The 25840-nt window shown below is 36.2% G+C and overlaps 2 protein-coding genes across 2 annotated transcripts in view; both read right to left on the minus strand.

Moving 5' to 3' along the window:
* Positions 1 to 1059: 1059 nt before the first annotated feature.
* Positions 1060 to 12592, minus strand: LOC105365628 (src-like-adapter 2). Its single transcript, XM_011503843.1, has 4 exons — positions 12433 to 12592; positions 10212 to 10421; positions 8911 to 9082; positions 1060 to 1269 (listed from the first exon to the last, which is right to left on the minus strand). Exons 2-4 carry the CDS (start codon positions 10325 to 10327, stop codon positions 1060 to 1062), a joined length of 498 nt encoding a protein of 165 aa, XP_011502145.1. The 5' UTR covers positions 10328 to 10421; positions 12433 to 12592.
* A 404-nt stretch (positions 12593 to 12996) lies between these two features.
* LOC105365630 (homeobox protein 5-like) overlaps positions 12997 to 25840 on the minus strand; it is a 374046-nt gene continuing 361202 nt past the window's right edge. The window contains exons 6-9 of the mRNA XM_011503844.1: positions 19633 to 19788; positions 14949 to 15227; positions 13358 to 13571; positions 12997 to 13136 (exon numbers count right to left, since the gene is read on the minus strand). Of these exons, the coding sequence (XP_011502146.1) occupies positions 12997 to 13136; positions 13358 to 13571; positions 14949 to 15227; positions 19633 to 19788 (789 nt within the window). The remainder of the gene's footprint in view (positions 13137 to 13357; positions 13572 to 14948; positions 15228 to 19632; positions 19789 to 25840) is intronic.

Raw genomic sequence — 25840 nt, forward strand, 5'->3', positions numbered from 1 at the left:
CCAACTATAAATAAATTATAAAGCCTACGACGGTTTACTTAGACTTCTAGCAATGACTTACAAGCATATCACCGTAACGGAGCCTTCCAACTCCTTACGCCCATCGCTAAGGACAACAGCGCAGTTTCATTAAACCCTTTGTATATTTTACTTTTTTAATTTTCCCCCCCCCCCCGTCATCCCGTCCCCAATCTCTCTCTCTCTCTCTCTCTCTCTCTCTCTCTCTCTCGGTGTTTCTCTATCGCCCCCCTCACACCCACCCACCCGCGTCCATTTATTCGATCAAACACTTTTCTATCTCTGCGTCTTTCAAATTTTTCCTTTTCTTTCGTTTTCCAGATACGCTTATCGCTTATCGGCTTACAAACGAACGAAATCGAGTTTTTATGTTGATTTTTTATATGAATTTAATCAGATTAAGTTTAGTCGTTTAATTTTCTTTCGCTTTCCTGTCTATGTGAATTATTGATTTAAATATTTTTCCGATAACTTGACGCAGAGAAACTGTCAGCCTTTATATACATTTATTTAAATAAACGCATTATAATATATGTTTTTTTATTAATAATCAGTATTGTTACTATTAAAAGAAGGAGAGAAGAAAAAAAGTCAATTACTTATTAGAGTTTGTTATAATTATAACAGCTTTTTCAAACATCACAGAATAATGTTAATAAACTTGACTTCGCTTTATCATTCATTATCCTGTCGAAGGATAAATAATTATTAAAATTGAAAATGCCCTTATAATTAAAATTCACCAGTACAACGAAACATAAATGAAACATCACTTGAGTAACTACTAATCCGCAGCACACTCGGTCGTAGTTACAGATTTCTAATCATACGGGATCATAGTGTTTATCATCGCCTTAAACTCAAAATCGTCGTATTTCGAGGGTCGGAGGGTCGTCGAGAATTCGCGGCTGATTTTCGTTTTCTGCAAATCGAGCACACGCTTCGCTTCGATTCTAAATGGTCGCTCCGTCGACGTCGATTCTCGCTAGAGAAGCTAATTGGTACCTATGGCCGGAGTGATGCCTATTTTCGGCAGCGGTTCTACACATTGAGGTCGGCCATCATTTTACGAAAGTCCGCGAGGGTGTTGTAGTCCGGGTCGGAATCAATGTCGGCGAAATCCTTGTTAGAGTCCGTTTTGACGAAGCTCGGATTGTAGCGGCTCAGCGAGAGCGGGCAGGGTAGCAATTCCGGCATCACCGAGTGGTGTGTGATCAGGGCGGTTAGCGTCGTGAATTCCTTGGTGAAGCCCTGGGGAGAAAAAGCAAGATTATGGTTATTATTTCGAAGGCAGTGATGATGTCGACGAGAGGGATTGCAAATCCGTAGGCGCTCATTGATTTATTGATATTTTTACGTCAGGCACCGATCGATTAAATGCCAAGACTGTAGGATGTTTTTACATCGATTAATAGATACCGTAGTGGTCTACTAAAATTATTGCTACCGTCGATATATGAAATGCTAGAGACTCTTTGACATTGCGTTAAACGACGTGAGCTATTATTTTCGTAATGTAGATTGGCATTTGATAATTTATATTGTGAGTTGATGGTGCGGGATAGTCAAATTTGTAGATTAATTAACTTATTGTGAAAATTCACTAGCACGAGCGTCATATTTAGTAATAATATAGATTAGTCCTCGTAAACGAAAAATTGTTCATTATTATATATTATTATATATATATATATATATATATATATATATATATATATATAATACTAAAGTTTAATAATTGAGAGATATTCTAAAATATAGCACCGGTATATTATATATTTTAAAATTAAGATAAATTGTGGTAGTGATAAAACAATCAGCGTTGGAATTTATGTTGGCATTATCCAATTACCTATTTGTTGAATAAAATAATCTTTGTATTTTAAATGCATATATTGCAATTAATCAAAAACAGAAGATGAAAAAATCAAACAAAAAAGGCATATAATAGAGCGACTAAAAGCATATGAAACTGCAAAGACTTTTTTCGTGGGCATTACATGGAAAATAATGAAATAATTAGAGTAAAATAAAATAAAAATTTTATAATTCTTGGCTTATCTGACGATATTTAATGTTAAAACGTTTTCCAGATATACCTATTAATAAATTAAGAAACGATTTTAAGTAGTTTCACCTCGTCCCAATATCAACGCAAAAAATCCGCTACTAAACACCTCGAAAGAAAAAGCCTTATTTTTTCCCTGCCGAAACAAAAAAACTCGCGAGTACGTGTACATTCTAATTAAAATTCAAGCATGCAATGCAATATCAATTTACATAAAACTTCTTTTTCGCCGTGCATTCGCGCAACCTATTAAAAACAAATCGCCTGGATCCTTATTAGCGCGACATAACGCTCGATTAATTACAGTACTCGAGCGTTCGCACTACCGAAACTGCATCCATAAATATTTCGTCGAAACAACTGCTACATATGCACGCGGGTATAACCCATACGATAAAGCGGACCATCTAATTAGTGAGCACGCAATATTATTCGGGACGAAAATAAATCGGCTTGTACACGCACTCACGCGCTACTAGGGGAATGTCTCCGATTTGGGGTAAAAAGCGGCCTCGGGACTAATTTTTCGTGCAATCTAGGACACGTCGAGCTCGTTACGCGCGTCTTTACAGCTTTGATTTTGACGCGCGATGGGCGAGGTAAGTAGTAATAGTCGTCGGGCTGTCTACAAAGAAAGAAAAAAAAAACGAAAACGCAGAAGAAGTGGCGTAAGAAGAAGAAGAAGAAGCGCGATGCACGTGCTCTCGTTTCTCGAAATAGAGCGAGCGAGTGCGGCTAATCCTCCTGGAGAGGATCAAGTACGTAAGGGCGAGAGAGGTGGGAGGAAGCGAAGTCTCATGCATAAGGGAGAGAGTACACTGAAATTTCATGAAAGAAATTGCTTTTTATACACACGGTCTCATCTTTATCTTTTTTTTAGCTTTTTTCCAGAGCGTGCTGGTAAACTGGCCGCTATGAATAAACAAATTGAAAATGCTCCGTTGGATGTAGAGAGAGAGAGAGAGAGAGAGAGAGAGTGAGCTTTGCGAGACTCAAGGGTGTTATTAAAAATTATTTTTTTTCACTGGTCTCACGAAAGCTCCGACCCTCTGTAATATTCTCCAGGCGAAAGTTCCAAATCGTTGGTAGTTTGAAGAAATGACGCTTCTTACGAATTGTAATTGTTACACAATCTACAGTCTTTAAATTCGTTTGGGATTGTCAATTCCTCGCTCTCTTCGGTCGGCTAATTAACCATTTCTATCTAAATAATTATTATGTTAGATTAAGTTGACTTAAGACCTTATGCTTATTGCACTTGTCAAAATATCGACAAACTTATTAAAAAGTATTTCCATTATCTGAATTTTAATTAAAATTTAATTTTTATTTTCTTAAATTATTTCTCATTTGTTAATTACAAGCGTAAGCATTAAAGTTTTTTGAAAATTTCTTTTATCTGAAAATTCTATTTTATAAATAATATTTTTTTACATACTTCCAAATAAATTGATTCTAACATTAACATTTTGATGTTCATTTTTTATTAAAAAGTGTTTCATTCTTTATTTAAAAAAAAAAGAAGAAAGAATAAGAAAGGCATATGATAAATAAAATTCTAAACAATATTTGTTGGTATGCTTGATATTTTTTAAATAATTATTTTTGCAAACCATGCAATATATTTGCTATTTGTTTTAAATAAAGAAAATCATTTATGTATACTTCGATGTTTTTAAGCTTTTGCATAACCGATTATATTCTAAATAGTCCGCGTGCAACTATGAATATCTTATAACTCTTAAAGGTATTTTTTTTTTAATTTTCGTATACAATCTAAAGAATGATTTTTAACGGAAGAATTGGATAAGCTTTCAATTTTTCACTCTGAACATTAATAATTCTTAAGAAAAAAAAAAAAAAGAAAAAAAATCGGAACGTATGAAAAATGATAATGTAATTAAAAATTTATGAAATAAATTTAAATATAAAACTTTGCATTTAATAACATTTTTATTTAAAGACTTTTCGTTTAAGATAAATATGTTTATTTAATATTTTATGCCATTCACGATTAATATATTTATTCATTAATCAATACCAACTATAGTTTTAATTAAACAAAAGTATGATCCCTCGTTAATTATTTAAAATAATAAAACCAATAAAATAATAAACATTATTTAAGCATTATCAACACAAAAGCTTAATACTTCGAATGAGAGATTTTTTTCAAGTACTTTTTACTTATAAATTCGATCCGTGAGAAATTCAAACTAAAAATAATAACTTGACTCGAGTGAATGAACGATTCAGTAACATTAATAAACGAAAAGAAAATTTTAATACAACATCTGGGACTTTAATATAATATGAAAAGAATAAGCCAGCCGTTTAAAACTATGGTAGTCTAAACTATGGCTGTCATACAAATATAAAATAAAACTTTCTATAATAGTGAAAGATGAAAGCTACAACGCGTGTCACAGTCATACTAATGTCACGAGTAACTTATCGTTCCCTATCATGATACAGCAGAATATACCGTAACCTCGACGAACAAAGAACTATATCGGATTTTATCAGATAGGACAACATTTTGAAATATCATTTAGATGAAATATCATGTTTAGAACTTTAAATAAAATTTTTTAAATATTTTTTTCGTAGTTGGTATGCGATACATTAAACAGTCGTAATAATACAGAAGGAGTTTTTAAATAAAGTTACATTTATGTCAGTTATTCGTTCATTAAGTAGTCGTCTGTTGTTGCTATTTTAACGAGGTAATCGCGTGTCTGGAGAATGAATTTCAAGCTAGAAACATCGATTTTTCGTCGTCGATTTAAACATCGATGCCTATTATACTTCTTGCACCATCACTCGCCCAAAAAAAAAAAAAAAAAAAAAAAAAAAAAAAAAAAAAAAAATGCCTTCAACCAAATCCATGAAAGACGCGGTAATAGTATTCTAAAAATTTTACTCTCCCACGAGACAACGAGGCACATTGTCATAGTTGAACAATGTTCCCGAGCCGGAAAATCCGCAAGCCAAGTTCAAAGTACACCCGAGGCTACGCTTGTATATACGCGTCGCGACCTTAATCCACGTCAGCAGAAGTGGCCTGACCTCCTCCGGAAAGAAGGAGACCCTACGGACAAAGGCCTCGGCGAGTTCGCCCGCGACTTTTGAGAACTGTTTTATTAGGTACGCGAAATTCCCGTCGAGTAAACCCTCTGGGGATGCTCGACCCGCGGAAAGCTCGCGGAGTGTCAGCCCCCTGCTCCCCGACCCACCCTCGTCGTCGCCGACGCCTCCGCCGTCATCGCCGCTACCGCACACACACGCGCATGGCGAAGATGAGTCGAGTCTCAGGCCGACGTTGTAAGAAATTAGGTTGGCCGTGCGAGTTTAATTGAGGTGGATTCAACAGTTTGTAATTTGCGCGAATTGTAAGATAGAGGCGGATGCGGGACGGCCTTTTATTTTTCGGATTTGCGCGGCTCTGCCGAAGCCAGGAAGTAAGTTTCACGACAAAAGTTACGTGGCTGCAGTTTTGAGTTTTGCCAAGTTAAGCAATACTTTCTTAAACGTTTACCGGTTTATTTTGGGCGAGAGAAGAGAGCGCGACGTGAACGAAGATGAGTCGAATTTTTCCGAGCTTTTTTTGAATTTAATGTAATTGCTGGAGGCAGAATGATGTGAAACAGTTTTTGTATTTTTGATCGTTAATTGCGTATAAAAGTGGAATATACGTGTTCGTAGATTGTAGCATTTGATGAAGCTTACATCATTGCATACAAGTTAAGATGCCTAATTGGCAGATGTGATAATAAATTTAATTTATCGATGGAGCCTAAATATATTTTTGTTATATGAAAATTCGATTATGTTTTAATATCTTATAACGATATATATCAATAATAACTATGATAGATTTATTTCATCATTTAATTGATATTCTACGATACATGCCGTTCATAAATAACATAATTTCAAAACAATTATATTTCATATACTTTATTTCTGACTCTAATTACACATACGTATGTAATACAGACTGCATAGGTAATTTCAAAACGAGTATTAAATCAGTTTTTTTGTAATATATATATATATATATATATATATATATATATATACATATATTGAGGAACGGCACTTAAGACGTCAGAAATATTAGGTACATATTGTAAATACATGTACAACGCGTATATGAAACAGTATCTAATCGCAGCTAGAACACCTATTTTACATAATTATGTTCTCTTGTTACACTTTGACGCTTTTGGAGATTCCATTATCTTTGCATCTTATAAATGTAAATATACGGAAACGTGGTATCAGACGAGACATCAAATACACGCGATATGTCCCTAAGCAATAGAGTGTACAAATACTTGGAGAACATAAATTAACTGTGTAAGTGGCATAATGTGCATTAATACAGGTTAGTATGTTACAACGCAATCCACTGCGTTATTGTATTTTGGTGAAAATTTTTATGAGAATGAAATCGTTCGACTTACTTTACGAGAAAAAAATAAAACAAAAAAATATATATATTTTACCAATCATTCGTGAAAATATAAAACAAAAAACAAAAATAAGTAATGTTAAAAAAAAGTTAAACATAAAAATCTCATTTCTCAACGTTGAAAGAAATCGGGTAAAAATTGTCACATAAGACATTTGCGTGTATATCGGTGACGTCGTAAGCATTCGTATCCTCTGCTCGATATTCTCGCAACCTGAGAGCTTCTGGCAACATTCTCTACTGCCTGCGCAAGCTTTCACCGACAAAAATCGATTTACAAACGCATCAAAATAGCAAGACACACTTTTCCAATGACTTTCACATTTTCTAGGAATGTGCACGTAATCAAAAGGCTCTTCCAACACATCTTCGATTCATCGTAAATAAGATTTTTAATAATGCCGGACCGCGAGATGCGGACAATGATGCACTATGTATAAAAATATTCCTGGGGAGAAAGCGCATTTTCATATTGTCAAAATTTTGATTATTTTTCTGGTCCGAGGAGATGAAGATTGGAAAATTCACGATTTGAAATAGTGCTGGTGGTGATTTTAAGAAATATAGTCGGCAATTGGAAAGCCCTGGTTTAATATTCCATTTATAATTTCGATACAAAAATAGAGTTCAAATTGAAATTGAAATTATAATTAAAAAGTTAAATTAGCAATGTATATTGCATAGCTTATTTATAATGGTTTGTGAAATTGCTTTCATTACTTTTTAAAATTTCCTTTTTAAAAATATGACTTGGTATATTAAATATTTTTGTTGTTATTAAATAGTATGAATAATTAAAAATTTATACAATATTTTCGCGAAATCTCATAATTACTAAGATGAAACTCAATTAACGACACGTTTCAAAGTAATTAAAAAAAATCCAATAGCAATTTTCATCGAATATCTTCTATCGTCGGATTATATAAAAGATATCAATTTGTGTTAAAATAACTTTTTACGTAATATGTTAGAAGAATAGTAAATTGTGAATATAAAAGGAGTTTTTATTCTTTATTCGTGATTATCTTTAACAAAGGGTAATTTATTTTTCAATTTCATGTTTTTCGAGTTTTCCCATTTGTATCATTATAGTTTTATATGAAAAAGTAAACTTAACTAATTAAACATTAAATTTGGCTATAAATATTACGCGTAATAAGATAATTAATTATGTATAGATTTGATTAGGCAGTTGAAAATAATTGTACAGTCTAGAGAAATTTCAAAGCTTATAAATTTAATTTGAGATGAAGAAGAATATTAAGAATAAGAATAAGAATAAGAATAAGAATAAGAAGAAGAAGAAGAAGAACAAGAAGAAGAAGAAGATGAAGAAGAAGAAGATGATGATGAAGAAGAAGAAAAGGGTAGCTGAAAAGGAATGATGTGACTCGTTACAGAAAGGCCAAAATTATGGTATGCGAGAACACCTGTGAGAATACAAAAAAAAAAAAAAACCCGAAAATATTGTATTCCAGGATATGCCGCTCAGATTTGTAAGGGAAAACAGAAAATTACCCTTTAAAAAATGCAATTGTACAATTTCACACAAATTTATATTATATGCCGTAATTTTCGATGCATTTTGTGTGAAAAATGACGATCGTAAAATTTTGACAAACATTAATACAAAGGACTATAAATAAAGGACATGCAAAAGTGTATTTATACAAATAATTGAATATACACGCGAAGTTATATTTTATATGCAATTACTGAGAATCAATCTAAATAATCGTCTCTCGAATACAATTTATTTTCGGTTAAGCGAAATCGTGAAATTTATTTATAAATTTGTAAAATATATTTATAATGTAATAAGAAGGAACAAAGTTCTCTAGCGATTTCAAATTTTCTTCATAAACACGGTAAAAACTCATATTAATGAACGGAAAGTTTTGTTATAATTTATATGGTGTGAGAAACTTCTAAAATCTTGTTTTATTTTCATAAGAGACTCTTTCATCTCTTCAATTTTTTTTTTCCTTTCTCTTAATATACGTAAGGTGTTTAATAAATAGTGCGCGCACTATTAATCCTTTGCCACGTGATAAACTCCACGGATGCTCAATTATAATCTATAACTAATTATAATCTAAACTTTCCCATAATAATCTACCTTCTGCACTTCAATGCTTCCTACTCAATGGAAGGGGAGGGGGGCCAAAAAGCTGGATCATAGACCCAGTCAAAATCACTATCAAATCAATAACAATCTCTCCCCGGATCCTCGAATTTAAAATAATTCAATGAAAAGGAAAAAAGGAAGAGACAAGTCGATCTACAATCACAAAGTAACCAAGGCCGGTCGACTTATGCCCGGCAATCAATTGTTTCGACGTACCTTTATTTTGTAACCCTTGTTGGTCCGCATGATGAGATAATGGGCGATGCCGCTTGGCTGGAACTCGCGGGGCACGCGCAGCGACAGGGCGTAGCAGCCGGGTTTGCTCGTGCTCTCGCGCACCATGAAGGCGCCCTCGGGTTCCTGGCTCAGCACCTCCAACGTTATTTCCCTGCGCGACAGAAATTATTGTAGAAACAGATAGATAGATAGATAGATAGATCGATAGATAGATAGATAGATAGAGAGAGAGAGAGAGAGAGAGAGAGAAGATCACCGTCATCGGGACCCTCTCGAGACGTCTATTCATAATTAACGGATAATTAACGAATAATTAACGGCTGGCTACGATCGATCGGTCCGTTACGAGTACTTTGGATCGCTCGCGGAGGCCTTCTAGTGCCTTTTCGTGCCGCGAAAAATATGAATTATAGTAAATGATAGGGGTTCTCGGGAGAGTATCCAGTGGCACATTTACTTTGTTGCTTGGGTGTCGGATACTATACTCGTGGCTCTTGTTTGCCGTCGTGAAGTTCGTTTTCGGAATTGGAAGGTTACGCGCTCGAAAACTAAAAGTGTTAATAAGTTTAATGAAGCGTAATGTGCCAAATGAAAATTTATTAAGAGTCTCGGAGATGCGTTATTTCGACGTGACGACATTGGCTTCATTTTCATGCTCACGAATGTGTCGAATGTAAGAATGATTCGTTTTAATGCACGCGACAGGAAAAACGATTTAAAATTTTATATTTTCTCGTCTTTTAAAAACGTAAAAACATTGCTGGTTACACACAGGGTCCGCGAACATTCTCATGTCCACGATACGGAAAGTCGAATGTCTATTCAGGACAGGCGCCACGAGAAGTCCTCCGAATTTTTGCAATATTATAAATCAAGTAGTTGAAAAGAATGGGATTCTCGCCATAAATTAGGTCTCGTCTTCCTTACGCATGTACACTTAATATGAACGAGTCGTTGTTAATCATCCGTTTAGCGAGTGGGCGCACTAACGTAGTCGAGAAACGGTACGACGGCAATCAGATTCAGACAATTCCAACGGGAATAACCGACGCATCGTTGATTGGAATATCGATGTGTAAGGGGTACAAACTTATTTATCAAATCGACGAATAACGATAAATAACTTTGAATTGAAAATAGGCTCAATTAACGTACAGAGTCGTCATCGGCCATTAAGCCATTTATATCCGAGCCAATTAATTAACAGTTCCACGACAAAGTCGAATCTGACGTCGGTGAGCTCAACGCTAAATGGATCGGCAGCGACGTAAAGTTCGTACCTCGGTATGCCGGCCTGGAACCAGGGTGCCCGCCTTAGTTCTCCCTCCTCGCAGCGATTGTTGAGACTGTCCGTTCGCTCTGGAAGCGGCGGAGGCGTTGGCGTCGATCCGTGCATACTGCCGTCCGCGGGTACGGAACTGCTCGAGGTACTGATCTGGGACCGTCGTTTCGACTTGAAGTCCGAGTCGGTGGCCGTGCTCTGGGCTAGCCTGGATACCAAAGTCCATTGTGATTAAGGATGGAAGATCATGATCATGATATTCGTCGTCGTCGTCGTCGTCGTCGTCGTCGTCGCTCATTTCGCGGCTCACACCGTACTTTAGCGACGAAGCGGGGCATGGGTGTGGGATGGGGTGGGTGGAGAGAGAGGGCAGAGGAGGAAGCATCCGTCGGCTCTGCGCAATGTTATCGATTTGGGAATTCGGCCTGACTTTTGCATTGCCAATTGTATCGAACGAATCTGCAGTTGGTGCGGCTGAGGAGTTTTGTGCTTTTTGTTCGGGATAATCGTCGTGCGTGTTTGGCCGTTTTTGTTGGAATCGTTATAAAAGCTCGAGACGACTACTTCGACGCAATCTTGATTAATGTTAATGTCATACGTGCACGCTAGTTATTATGACTCGCAGCCCATTAAATTGTTAGGAAACACGATAAATGCTTAGACTGCTTGTAGTAAGATCTTAATAATATTTGTGCTATTTAAATTGGAATTTGCTGTGTAGTCGAGAGACCGGCGAGGGGTAAGGAGCGGGATGGTGGGAGGGTGTTATGGGGGAAGGGAGGGAGGGAGGGAGGGAGGGGGGGAGGGGAGTTTGTACCGCGTAGCTTCTTATTAAATAAGATTTTTTTCGATAATTAAGGAGAGCTTTAATATAAAGAACAATGCAATGAATACCAATGATACAACTTGTTAAAATGATAGAATAGCCTGAATTTAATATTTCATTCGCAAGCTAATATTTTCTTTATCGAGGTTATTTTACCAGGCACTTCTTTAAATATACACCGAGGGGTTAAAGTAATCCAGTAGATTGCATATTTAAATTTTAACGAAATTCCGATAATGTACTAGTACTTGTAATAAGGTAGTGGGATTGGCGAAAGACAAAAAGGCTTGTGACAAGAGCTTAAGCAAGATTATTCATGATATTACGGAGGATATTATATGGCAATAATAGCTTTCAAAGTATATTTACAAGCATATAAATTTAATTGCAAAAATATTTTGACCATGTATATGCGTTTACGGATACCCATAATTATTGATTAATAGTCACATTAACTTATCAAGTTTATGATTAAGGAAACAAGAGGTGAAATAAGAAAAGACTTGCCAAAAAAGGAATACGAAATGTACTTATAGATGGCAGTGTGTAAAATAATGAAAGAAAGTGGATGTTATTATTGTCTGTGCTATCTACTTGGTACGCGAATGTTCAGCCTCGCAATAACCGTACGACTATATGATTTTCAGGCAATAAAAGAGCGAATGTTTTTTTTAATTTCAGAGCAACGACAATAGTGCGGCTAAGTTATTATTTTTATTTTTTTAACGTAACATTATCGACAAAAGACTGTGTAAATTATTATGATGTTTGTGTAATTCAATATTATTGAAAATCTTTTTAATCTCCTAATGGATCGATAGCTTATAAATCCAAGAAAGGTAACAACGAAGCCAAACAAAATAAGAATCCTCTTCGTCCTCTCGGCTCCGTCCGCCCGTAAAACAATGATCTTCCCGTCCAATAAAATCCTAACACTATTCATCCATCGCATAATAACACCATCTACAAAGGATACTCCTTCCCCCAGTGGCCTCCCGTTCATCACGTGCAGCAGCAGCAGCACCACCACCACCACCACCACCTCTCATTCCACCCCTCATCCTTATCCTTGTTCTCTCGTCATTCGGCTCTTTTCGTTTCAGGAGAATTTTTCACGATAAAATGGACGTTGAGAAGGGGGAAGAGAGGCAGTGGTGGCTGCGGTGGTGATGGCGGTGGCGAAGGCGGTGGCGGCAGCGATAATAGCGACGGATATGTAGAGTAACATACGGAGGAAATGAGAGAGTAAAGGAACGAGAAAGAGGCGTTGGGAGGGGGAGGGGGGAGAGCGTGAGTGAGGAAGAGGAAGAGGAAGAGGAAGGGAGGACGAGACGGAACGGGAGGGGTAGAGGGAGATAAGAATATAATCGACATGACTGCCTTTGGCACGAACCTGTTATTCTCGATATTGAAATTCTTGGCGTTGATGGAGGAATTGATGGTATTGTCGAGGTTCTCGGTGACCGGCAGCAGTTTGCCATAATGGTGCTGCTGCTGTGGTTGCTGTTGCTGCTGCTGTTGTTGCTGCTGCTGTTGTTGTTGCTGTTGCTGCTGCTGCGGTTGTTGCTGTTGCTGTTGTTGCTGCGGTTGCTGCTGCTGCTGCTGCTGCTGCTGCTGCTGCTGCTGCTGGGGCCTCGTCGTCGTACTTCCGGTATCGGATTCGACAATGGCCTCATTTATGTAGCCGCCCGAGTGCGGCCTCGTCGTCGTCGGGGACGTCGGGGTGCTGCCGCCACTCACTAACGGACAGCTGTCGTCCTCGCCATTCAGACTCAGCACGTCTCGTCCGCCTGAGAAGTAACGCAAAATTCTCGGTTTAGCTTCTGCGCTCGTCCCTCCCGATAGCCCCTTTCTCCACCAATTGGCTCGTCGCCACCGACTCGACACCCACTCTCTCATTTCCCCCTCCCCCCCTGCTTTATACGCTGCAGTGAGCCGACTTTTTTCAAGTCGCTCGCTACGCTATGCGCTGCTGTCGCATATGAATCGGCAACCGAGTTTTGTCGCTGCTAGTCCCACGGCATAGAATTGGATGTAATTTCTCAGTCGGCTTCAGTCGTTCGGTCCATGGCATACTCACCCAACGTTTAATCAAATCTAATGGTCGTTAATAAACATCGAGACTGTGGGTAACACCCATCGGGGCGATGACGCAAGCGTTTAAGCTAATGCCAAACGTCGAATGTAACAAGTCGATGTCCGTGTTGTGTCCGTGGAATTCACAGGCCGTCGGTGTCGGGACTCTTCGACTGGAGCGCAGCCGTTTCGAGGTTAAGGAAAAGAGAACGAAAACGGGAATGAAGGGAGTTGGGACTCACCGGTGAGACCCATGGCGAGTCGCTTGATGAGTGGCGGCTTATCCGCGAGTCGCTTGTACGAGTTGAGTTCCGTGGGTGAGTTGCTCTCGTCGCTGCTCGGTGTGCTCTGCTGGGAGATGCTCTTCGTCGTCGCGCAGTCGTCCTCTGCGTGCAGGGAGCCGAGGACGCCGCCGAAGTTATGGGAAGGCCGTAGGCCCGGAATCGAGTTCGGCGTCTGAAAGAAAAGCATCGATCATTCGGTTAATTGATGTTTTGGAAATGGGTCAGCTTTTTCAGGTTGGAGCGACGAGGATGCATGTCCTTGTCCTTTGTCTTTCGCGATAAAGGATTGAGTTCATAGTAGGGATTTGGTGGACGCTAAATGAAATCATAGACGTATGAAGCGTTTGTCGTGTAACATGATACGTCGTAAAAATCATGGCAGCTTGATGGATCATTATCCAATACATCTCGCTCTCTCTCTCTCTCTCTCTCTCTCTCTCTCTCTCTGTACTCAATTTTTATTGAATCGAGTCAAAACAGAGGCCGAGTAGAGAGATATAATGATTTTATTTGTCGTTACTTCCGAGTAAAATGTAATGACGGAGATCGTATCGCCTCTACTTTTATTTTCTCTTTATTGTGCCTCTGGTTTGTTTAAGCAGGTAGATTTCAATCCACAATTATCAATCATCGTAATAATCATAATGTTTGCGCACAAAAAGTAAATATAGTTACCTATAATTAATTAGTAACTAAATTCTATTTAATACGCGCGCACTAAAGGTTTTCGATTACTCTCGCAATTTTACATTATTAATCTATTAATGCATTAAATGTCTAAGCAACTTTTGACAAAACATAACGTACGCTTTTTTTACGCATTAATTCTATTCAACGCATAATATTATACATTATTTCAATTCAAATAGCTTGCTTTTTACATTATAAATATTGCACCATAATTATTAATTACCATATGAATATCAGATTAAAATTCTGTATACAATATTTAATGTATGCTAGAAAATGCTATAATTATCCATAATGAATAATAACAAAATATTGAAAATCTTATTATAGTTTAACGTTCGAACGAAATTACGTACGTTGGTTTCACTTCATACCTAAAAGAAACGTGAAAGATATTAAACATTACAACGACTAAATGGAATGATGAAATCTTTACATTGTCCACGGCTTATTTAAACAAAACGTTCCAATTATGTATGGGTACTATGATTCTTATTATCCTTATTAATAATAAAAGATTAATATTGCGAGTCAATCGAGCTTAATAAATGTCGGGTGAACATTGAGGCTCGCAATAAAAAGAGCAATCAACAAGTTTCAATCGTTATCAAAGGTACTCCTCCTCCAAGTAATAATGTAGCGCAAATGCTTTGAGCTTTTCTCATTAAATGCCTTTAAAAGTATATTGGAACGACTTATCAAATCAATACGCATCAAACTTTGTCACTCGATACTTTGCAATGCAAAGTTGTCTTCGCCGTTCGCAACTTGGGCATTATAATATGGCGAAACTTTGGAAAAACTATTTTCGCGCCCAAAGAGTATTCACAATTGACTTAGAATTGTCGGAAGGATTTACCTTGACACTGGAGAGCCGAAGCGTCGGTGAACCGGCGCTGCCGAGCTGCAGGTTCATGTCGCCGTCCTCACTGCTGCTATTACTCGGAGACGTCGTCTGTTGCTGACTCGACTGCCAGAGATTCGACGTTGGAGTCCTGCAGCTGCCGCCGTCGCCGCCGCAGCCGCCGGTAACGCCACCGACCACTTTATTGTTGTTGTTGTTGTTGTTGTTGTTGTTGTTGTTGTTTGTATTGTTGTTGTTATTGTTTGCCGAATCACTGCCAACTAGGGACTTGTTCTGAAAAGAAGTAAATTATTTTATTATTCGTTATTGTTGTTGTTATTGTTTGCCGAATCACTGCCAACTAGGGACTTGTTCTGAAAAGAAGTAAATTATTTTATTATTCGATCCGAGGATTTTTATGAGTTAGTGATGATGATTTCTTATGAAATTATCGATGCTTTATGAGGGCATGGTGTAACAGTGCATTAAATTCATTTGAATTATATTTAAATGCGTTATAGCAGTGTAAAAATGGTTATTAATAGAGTGAAGAGTAATAGCTGTTTATCGTGTTTATTTATGGTACTCTTAAATTATAATGTATTACAATATTCAAATTTTACCTTTAATACAGATCTGCTTTTAGTTTTTGATTTATTTAAGCTAAAAGTATGTTAGGATACGTCAATTACAATTTTTAGCAAAATAACGATTTCAAAAAACAAAAAGGAAAACCAAAATCGATACAGTTATCGATATTACCGATATAAAACATAAGATACACTCCTACCATAAAAATTCGAATTTCGTATGCCTATGTTAGTTGTTTTATACATATAAATGTCACGTACATGAGTTATCTGTAACTATAAATAGGAGCAAATGTAGCTTTTGAAATATACGGTGATAAGTAATCTCAATATAGAAAATATCATTACATACAACGTGCACTTATCAATGTGTTAAGCATCGTTAAATTATTTATGCAAATCAATGAATTTTCAATGAGACATTTAATAAATATCTGATATATCTTTTATCACTTCAACTTATTAAGTTCGTTGTAAAATGCATCAAGCATGTCCCTGATACTTATTAATATGCAGTTACAAAGTTAAAAGGAGATTGGTTTATAGGCTTTACGGTTGACATCATTTTCTATTTCGTTTTGAGTTGGATATATTATAAACTGGTTATAGCAGTGGTTTTAAACTCTTGGTCTTACTTTTTATCATGGCATACTCTATGGAATATCGTTTAATTTTATGAAGTATTTGTACTCAAATGTGAAACAATTTTTCCCATTTTATAGTGCTAAATAAAGTTCTATAAATTATTTATATCCGTTGATCTGTAAAATTTAATAATTACCATTGGTATTGCCATTATTTCCCTAATAGTTTAGAAGTATTGTTAAATACTAAAACACAATTATAATTATCATACATTGATGAAATCGTTCATTATTCGAACATAAAAATAACGATAATATACTGTCGGCTAATGAAAAATATTAAAATAATTTATTGTCATAATTGACATTTTGAATTAATTAAAATTTGAATTTGAAAATATTTCAATTCAATTTATTATTCAATCTTCACTTCTGCAAGTTTAATTGAAATTTTGTCAAAATAATTATTAATATTGTTAATGAAGAATATTCTATTCAATGTGAATCCTTTGGAAATAACATAAATCCGTATATTTTTTGCAATACTTTGAAATAAGTATTTACATTATTGGCGTTCAAATATTTTTATATAATAATTAATTTGCTGTTCGTAAGGTTTTTATTCATCACGAGATTTTGCGAATCATTAAATTATATGAATCTAAAATTATCATTGCTTATTATACATTTCCATATCAAATATGCTTATGCATTCACCGTTATTACCTACCGATCGCAATTTTAATTAATACAGCACGCATTTAAAAATATCCTATTTCACTCATATTACGTAATTCGAGATTAAATTCTACATATTTGTGAAATATCAATTATAACTTTGGTAAAATTAATTTCTTCTGTGCATTTAGACATGCGCATTGAGCACCTGTTTATATAAAAATAATAAGGTGCAATGTTTATAAAAACTAAATTGACGTTTACCTTGAAAATTACACCTTTCCCGACAAAGCCATTACCGAATGCCATCGAGTGACGTATAAATTATTAATATGCCTCAACCTTCGAACAATGCCCTATATTTTAATGAATAAAGAAAAAGGTGAGACGGCGAATTCTCCTCTCCCAATGGCTCCCGAGCATTTTCATAATTTCATCACGCGATGAAAACCATCGTTCGTAAATTGCATATTATTACGGCGAGCGCACGTAACGAAGCAGCCGACAACAATTGCCAGTGTTAACACCCTCGAAAAGGTTTTCCAGCCATGGCTAAACTACGCGCAATTACACCACAATTCGCGCAAAGTCCACTGAATATCGTTTGTCTTGACAGGCGTAAAAGAGCGAGTGGGAGGTACGCGTATTTTTCGCGCACAATTGAAAATGGCAACAAAGGGCCGTTGGTAGGTAAAATAGCCTCACACGTACAATAAGTGCGACGCGTACTTTCTTTTAAACTGCCACGTCAAGTTCCGTGCGATGGTTGTTGGTTCGCGCCAAGCGCATCCTCCCTCCCCGCTGCTCCTCTGCCGCTACTGTCCACTGCAACTTTTACTTACACGTATGTTACGTGTGTTATTTTCCGGCTGTATTTAGTGGGGCGTTTGCGCGGATGTGCTTCGCGCACACATTTTTATGCGAAGATTTATTTCTCTGTCCTGATGTTACCTCGGTGGTGAAATTAATTGCTCGAATCTCAAGATGCACCAGATTTGTCCGAGTAATTTGAAATTTTGTTCAATTTTACGATGCATTGTAGCTATATTTTACTTTATTTTGAAATATGCTATGTAAGGATGGAATTTTTAGAACACTTTAACTCAAGAATGGAAAACTGAATTAGTAGAGTATTAAAATAAATTGACAAATTATACAGGTAATTTCTAAATAATTTCTAAAATATTCAATGTATATATATATATATATATATAATTACAAAAACATATTTTTAATTGAAAGCTTATACTTAAGCATAACGGGAAAAATATTAATGATAATATTCCATAAGAAATGTATACAATTACCAAATATGTTCTATGTAAAGTGTGACAATCTATATCTAATAAATATTTCTCCTATCGATACTCTATTGATACCATATTATAAATATACAAATATCATTAACTATCTTTTGTGTTTCACGCTTAGGAACGAAACAACATGTCAGAAATCCAAGAAGCATTTAGTGCATATATGATAAAAAAAAAAAGTACGAAGCCCGACTTACTTTACCCCTTTATGCAATTACAGTGCAGTCAACTTTTTCACTAGCATTCATCATTTTCTCAATGCAAGTCCACTCCTTTTCCTCTTCTACCATAAGCTTATGAAGTAAGTTTGTAAAACGGCGATTGAAAAGCTTTTAAAGTCTACTCTCTCCTTCTTAACGCACACGAGCGTATTTATACTTCTATTTTTAAAAATTTGTTTGATTTGTCGCTGGGAATTCTCATGAATGCACATACTAACCCCCTTTCTTTCTTTCTTTTTTTTTCATGTTTTTTGCCATTGCAAAATCTTTTCACGAGGCAAAGCTCGTGTGGGTGAATCTATAATTAGTTTCTCTTGAGCAAAAGTTCTTAGCGCCGCGGTGAATACAAAAGTACGGGCGAGACTTATGCAACGTGCGTCGCCGAGGTGAAGTTTTATAAGGGTTCGTTTCCTTTTATAATTTTCATGTATGATATTTCTGGCTCCTGCACAACGGATCTCAATGCCTATGTAATACGTCTCCTTGAAAAATCAAAGAGCTAAATCGTATGATACTTCGATGAGTATTAATGTTGAGGAGAACTTTTTGCGAAAAGGTAGTTTACGATATTATTACATAAATTCTTACAAGACGACATAATCTTATAATTGTCGTTTGCTTTATCAATGAATGATTTTCTCAAATAAAACGTGTAAATAGTTGAATGTTTAAATAATCATTACATTTCATTACTAGTAATATACAACATTGGCTGCTGTAATAGAATGCTTTGGAATGACGATGGCTAATGCCTTAACGGAATTTCTTCATGTTTTCATTCACTGAATTTTTAAACACTGATTTAAAATAGTAGAAAGTATAATTTGTATGCAAATTATGTCGCTCTATGTACGTAAGTAAATACTAGAAGTAAACAAACATGTTCTAAATATTACAGCGGATAGATTTAAGTTCTCGTATTATTTTTACAATTACATAATAGAGTGATAATACCGAAGTATTTATTATTATAATCTAAGAATGTAATGATTTAAACTTAAATATTATATATAATGATAAACGTATACAATAAATGTAAAAAATCGATACATAATACATTATACATAATTCGTATAGATTCGAAGCTTCAATATTAAAAAACCATGGATAGCGTAAATCATGGGAATTGATTATATTGTAGAGGATCGTCGGGAGCATTTGTACTTAATTCCCAACTATATTGGCAAAAGACGTAGAAAAAAGGAACCGCGGTCATTTCGAATTAAAATAATATTAATAATATTAATAATAGTAATAATCGTAATAATCGTAATAATCGTAATAAAATGAAAATACAGGTCAGGACGACTCACCCAGACGGCAGTCCGATTTTCCTGCTGGTGCTTGTCCTTCCGAAAGTGCGCGTTCGACTTGGAGTTGATCACATCCTGGAGCATCGGTTGGCGCTGCAGTTGCGCCACGTACGCCATGCGAAAAGCATTGCCGACGATAGTGTTCAGTTCCTCGGCCTGCAATCAAGCCAAGCAATTCAAGAACGTTAATTCTTTCGTTTCAATCATGCGCTTCTTTTGCCAATTTGCTTTTATTTGATGAAAGAGAAATTACGAATAATAAGTGCGTTGGATTTTGATGGGAATAGCGTGTGCCGGGCTAAGAGTCTAAGCGAGTCGGATAAGGCAAAGGAAATTTAATTCGTTGATTCTATCGATTGGTTAATATGATAGGCAAAGGATAAATCGGGTATATTTTATGAGGCGATTAGAGCGAAAATATTTTGATTAAAATGCGCTAGAATTTTAAAGAAATCGAGCGCAGCTGTCTGTACTACTTTGCAACTGTTGAGAATGACAAAAAAAAATTTAATTAATAATGCGAAATTGTCGGCAGCTCGGTCAAGCTTTTACAACAAAAAATAATAAAATGATATAATAATAAAATAATGATAATAATAACAACAATAATAATAATAATAATAATAATAATAATAAGTAAATAAATAAATAAATAAATAAATGAACATATAAATAAATAAAAACGTGAAAATAAATTTCAGGTTAGAATATGTATTAGCCCGAGAGGAGATTGTCTATTGTGAGGAGATGTTCAGTTTCTTTAGCTTGAAGTTTAGAAATTCTGGTATTCTTAACACGCTTTATGTTAAGAAATGTAGTCATTATCGAGAGTTGGCCAAGTCGAAGAATTTTTATCCCGGGTTTAAAAAATTCTTTACAGATGTCGATATTAATAATCTAATTGATTTATTTAAGCAAGCTCACGGCATTGTGTTAGTTGCTAAAGATATTACAGGCAGCATATCTTGGTAATTTTGTTGTTTCTTGTTACTTTTTAAGCTCGATGGCCAATTGGCTTAATTTCTTTCCCCTATGAAATAGCATTGTGCGCTACCGAAAATTTGTAAATTTGTAAATTAAACGCAAATTAACATTGCAAATTACGGACGATATCGCGTAGAAGATATAACAATAATAATAACAATAATAATATAAAACAGACGGATGTTACAGTATTAACTTGCAAATACAATACCTCGACTCAACGCATTTCGCTCGTAATTGATAATAGGAAATGAGCTTAGGAGATGCGAGTACAGTCAAACAGTTTTTCCTACAAACATTAACTTGCGACGGCATGCATTCGCACATCAAGTCAACCAAACATATGCGGCTCGATTAATTAATTATGCCTGCTTAAACTAGTAACGATCGAGATCAAAGAGACGCCGGCGATGCTCCGCGCTTTCACGTGCCCCGAACAACGATACATTGACGTTTTGCATTCGTGGTGCGGTAACAAGTGTCTTTTAATTAAAATGAATGCCGTAGGACTGGAGGCGATAGTTGTGCGTGGAAGTGGCGTTTCACGGGAAGTGCGCTTCCTTTTTAACGGCTTACGAAATCCGTGTGGAATTTCGACGTTGGCGAGCCGAGATCTTTTTTGCTTGTCCTGGTATCCTGTTTATCAATGCCTTCGTTTCTTAACGGAATTTTAAATTTTACACACTCCACACGAGATTCTCCATGTAATTTTTAGCCTCCGATAATGGTCGAAGAATTAATGGGCAAAATAAGTGTACAAAAATAACTTAACATTTAATTAGCCTTGGTAGATCATTATTTATCAGCCTACGTACTAGCACTGCTTATATTCGTTTATGTCGGGCTCATTAGTATATAACTAACTATATGTGTATGGAATTGGTGCAGTGATAGGTCAATACGTCGATTTACCTATTTTTAAAATGCAATTTTCTCTTTGATGAAGCTCATTCCCATTTTTAGTTTCACTTATCGAAAAATACATACGCGAAGATTAATATTTTTGAATTTTTGGATCAGATGGAAAATTAAATTGAGTAAACTCAGCCCAAGTTATAAATATACTTTGCTCCCTGGCATGTTCTTATACTTGCCAAGTAAAACAATGTCACTATTCTGGAAGCGCGGAACTCCTGCCTTACCTTTTCCCAGTGCAAAAATAGCCAGTTCATGCTTGTAACGTATTAAAGTTGCTAGCAGGAACTGAAGGAAATATAACTACTAGACATTTTAAATATCAAAGGTTTGGTGCTATGGATAATTATTCGAATTGATGGAACTCGGTTTGAATGAGAAAGACACCATAGGCTCGAAATTTCTTTAATTGAAAATTTATCGGAAATATTCAGCCCCCTCTTGCAGACCGAATGAACGTGCCAATCACCTGTAAATTCGAGAAAAATCATTATCACGTTCACAATCAGCGTTTTATCCTTCGGATACAATATTCTCAGTTTAAATAGAATTGTAGTTTGGAAGCGATACCTCTGGACGTCAGTTATGAAAGATATTTCCCTAGCGGCTAAGGCATTCTGCTCGTTGCAAAAGGTTCGTTTCGCGAATGCACAGGACAGCCTGAGCCGAATACTCTCTCTCTCTCTCTCTCTCTCTCTTCATCCCTCTTCATCTCTTGAGCGCGCGTGCGATCGCACAGGCACGCATACATATACAAACTGCACCTCGCATAACTTCCGGCGAATTAATGAAATTCCCAGTGCTGACGCGCTTGCGCATACGCACGTTTACGATTCAATAGTACTAACGACGACCTCGATCGTGCAAATTACACATATTCCAGCGTCACGTTGTATTTGCGGTCAGCAACACACGAAAAATACCTTCGTATGCATTTGGAGTTTGGTTTCGGAAATCCGGCTTTTGGTACGCGCGTGGCTACCACCGTAATAGTCATCACGTGTGCACCTTCTGTCTTCTTCCACTTTGTCCGTCTCGACCCCTCTCCTCCACCCTCATCAAAGTGTCGCACTCTCTCACTCTCACTCGTTCTCGTTCTCTCTCTCTCTCTCTCACACACACACACACACACTCTTGATACTTCTGACGCGCTCCCAAGTGTCTGGGTTTCTTTATACTTGCAGGCCTCGGGGTAACTGATCCACGATGGAATTCGATTCTTTACACTGGATTGATAGTTTTCAGCAATTGTTCATATTATACCGATCTACTGTATATTGCATTGATTGTAAATTATTTGTTTCAATGCATAAAGAATGAAAAGAAAAAATTCTCAACAAATCTTCATGGCCATGATTTTCTTTATCCTTTGCTAATTATTCGAAACTATTCGTATTACGATCACTCATGTTAAATGTAAACATTTTAAGAGAAATAATAATAATAATAATCAGCACATACAATAAATTATGGTAATTAATGAAGATAAGGTGTCAATTTATTGAGTATCATGTACGAACGACATTGTAACTTTTTCCATCGAATTTTGTACTACTTAATATATTTGTATAAATTAATAAAAAAAATGTATATCGGATAATTACACGAACCTTTCGACTTACTTCAAATACCCGATATTATTATAAAAAAAAAAAATAATCATTAAAATATTATTACGCTCTCAATGTTTTTTAATTAAAATTTTGATAATTTAAAACACTTGCAATCTTATCTTATAATCTTAAATTTGTGTTATAACTTTTCCAATCACTACTGGCCCAAGACACTTATAAATTTTTCTCCGTTAGCGTCTGATTTTTCATTTCTGTCTTTCTATTTTAAGTTTTAGGCACACTTCCAGTATGTACATACCGTACAACTGAGTGCAATATAAGATGACTTGGTGCTGCATATGTCATCTTTCGTGCAATATGAGAACAGTTGTTGTTAACGTAACATCTTGCGTCAGGCTTCTCGATTCTAGCTAAATGGAAAATTAAGTTTACCGTCAATTTCCGAGTAAATTATTATTTCTCATATACCTCCAGCATCTAATATATCAAATAATGTACCACGTACATATGGTTAAAAATAATATTTCTATAAGCTTTATGAGTCTTAAAAGATCCGATAATTACCGGAACATGCCAATATACCATAATTATACCATTAAAAGAATACTCGTATAATTTAAAAATGACATATTTAAATTATACAATTCGACAAAAACAAATAGATATTTCCAACTAATAGCACCATTAAATATCCATGAATGATGGTCATTCTTTACTCATTGGTAAAATAATGAAAAATAAGACAATACGTAAGACCGTTTTACATACGTATGCCATAAAAATATGCATAGTTATACAAAGTTAAGGCGTTAAGGCGTTAAAGCGTAAAACGTTACGTACAGTCAAATATATTCATATTTACTATCCAAACAGTGCAAAATTAATAACTGTTTACTCATCTTACGCAATACTTTAAATTACTAGGCATGATGATTTTCCATTTAATTAAATCCATATGAATAATTTACTTTTATTACTAGCTGAATTGCAAATCCGCGAGCTTTCTTATCTCCAGCTCCGACAATTCAAGCCCAAAAGGAGAGCTCAGCCCCAAAGATTGAAAAAAAAGGTCGGCGGCGGCCCATCCCGCTTGAAAATAAGCAAACCAAATCAGTCGAGAAGCAGCTTGGCGGCTGACGATGTGCACCGGAAATTCAAGTAATCCAATCCAGATGATCGTCTGTCTGTTTTGGACAAGCGATCCTCGTGTCACGGCGAGACAGAGAGAGAGAGAGAGAGAGAGAGAGAGAGAGAGAGAGAGCAGCGATTCGAAAGAAAATGCAGGAGGTTTTCGCTGTGAGAAACGAGGCTGAGGCACCTGTGAACGCAGGACCAAAGGAGGCCGCGGGTGCGTTGTTGGTCGTGGATGTCACCGAGGCCCCGGGAGTCGTTGTCTTCCAAGCATATAATCGCCTCGCGCGGTCACAAGGGGCGACTTGACGTTTTGCTTTACGAGCTTGTCCCGGCTCTGACGCGCTGCAAATGAAGAATAGCTGGGTGGCTGTGTGCCGCGGGGGCTTCTCTTTGCTTTTCATTTGCGCCGATCGCCGCCGCCGCCGCCGCCGCCGGTGACTAACTGGGGCTTCGTTACCTCTTCTACCCTCCCGCGCCCCCACGTTCTTCTCGCTTTTGTTGTTTTTCTGATATTCTTTTATCTGCTTTAAGGCCGGCCGTAGCCAAGTTTTCCGTTGTTTTAGGCGTTACTAATTGTAAGTGGATATTTTCTCTTCGTACTGGATGGATGATCCATTGTGAAGTAATGCGAAGGCTATTGATTTTAGGCGATAATGTGGCTTCGAGAGGGGCTCAACGATACACAATTAATGTCGTAAAGTTATTGCTTAAAAAAATTTTCTTAGATAGAAAAATCTATTAAAATTGTCTTCTCGACTTTCTTATATCAGTTAATTAAAAATCTCTCCCTCATACTCCCTTATGAAATGTTTAACAATCGATGTGTGAGGAATATAATAGTTTACATTGTACGAATAATTATGCTCAGATTTAATGAATATATCTCTTTCGCAATTTCCACTACTATATTTTTAAGAGAAAAAGTCCGTAATACTTTCACTTCCAACTATTTTTCTCTCTCTTTCTCTCTCTCTCTCTCTCTCTCTCTCTCTCTCTCCCTCTCTCTACGACTCTGCACCTGCCCCATTTGCTCGATTTATTTTCTAACAAACCGTTAATTGCATTTATTAAATAATTAGTCATGAATAATTCGACCATTAAAAAATTCTTCGGAAGAGGTGTCAACAACATTTGGCAAGGTGCTTGACACCTCCAGAGAAATGGCACTCAGCTTTCTCGTTGATGACCTTACATTAGCATCGCTAGAGCTAAAAACAACGTGACCTTTTTGCCCTCAACTGTGAATTATTGATAAAGCTAAGTAGTTGAGCATGTATTTGAAAGAGTGAGAACAAGATAGATAGATAGATAGATAGAGAGAGAGAGAGAGAGAGAGAGAGAGCACTAGTATGGGTAGGTAGGTGGGAGATTTAGTTAACGTCGGGGTGTCATAATTACCCTCTTTTGTTTTTCTACCAGAATAATGTAGCTCATATATAAGACAATTTCTATAAAATTTAAATAATACGATAAAAAATATAGATTAAATGATACTGCTGCACCTTTTTCAATGGATATTAAATATAAACTAAAAAGATTTGATTTTCTATTCAAAATTTATTACCCCATTATATATTGATTTATGAATTATTCAAATATGC

Source organism: Ceratosolen solmsi, unplaced genomic scaffold (assembly GCF_000503995.2).
Source record: "Ceratosolen solmsi marchali unplaced genomic scaffold, CerSol_1.0 scaffold48, whole genome shotgun sequence".
NCBI lineage: Eukaryota > Metazoa > Arthropoda > Insecta > Hymenoptera > Agaonidae > Ceratosolen > Ceratosolen solmsi.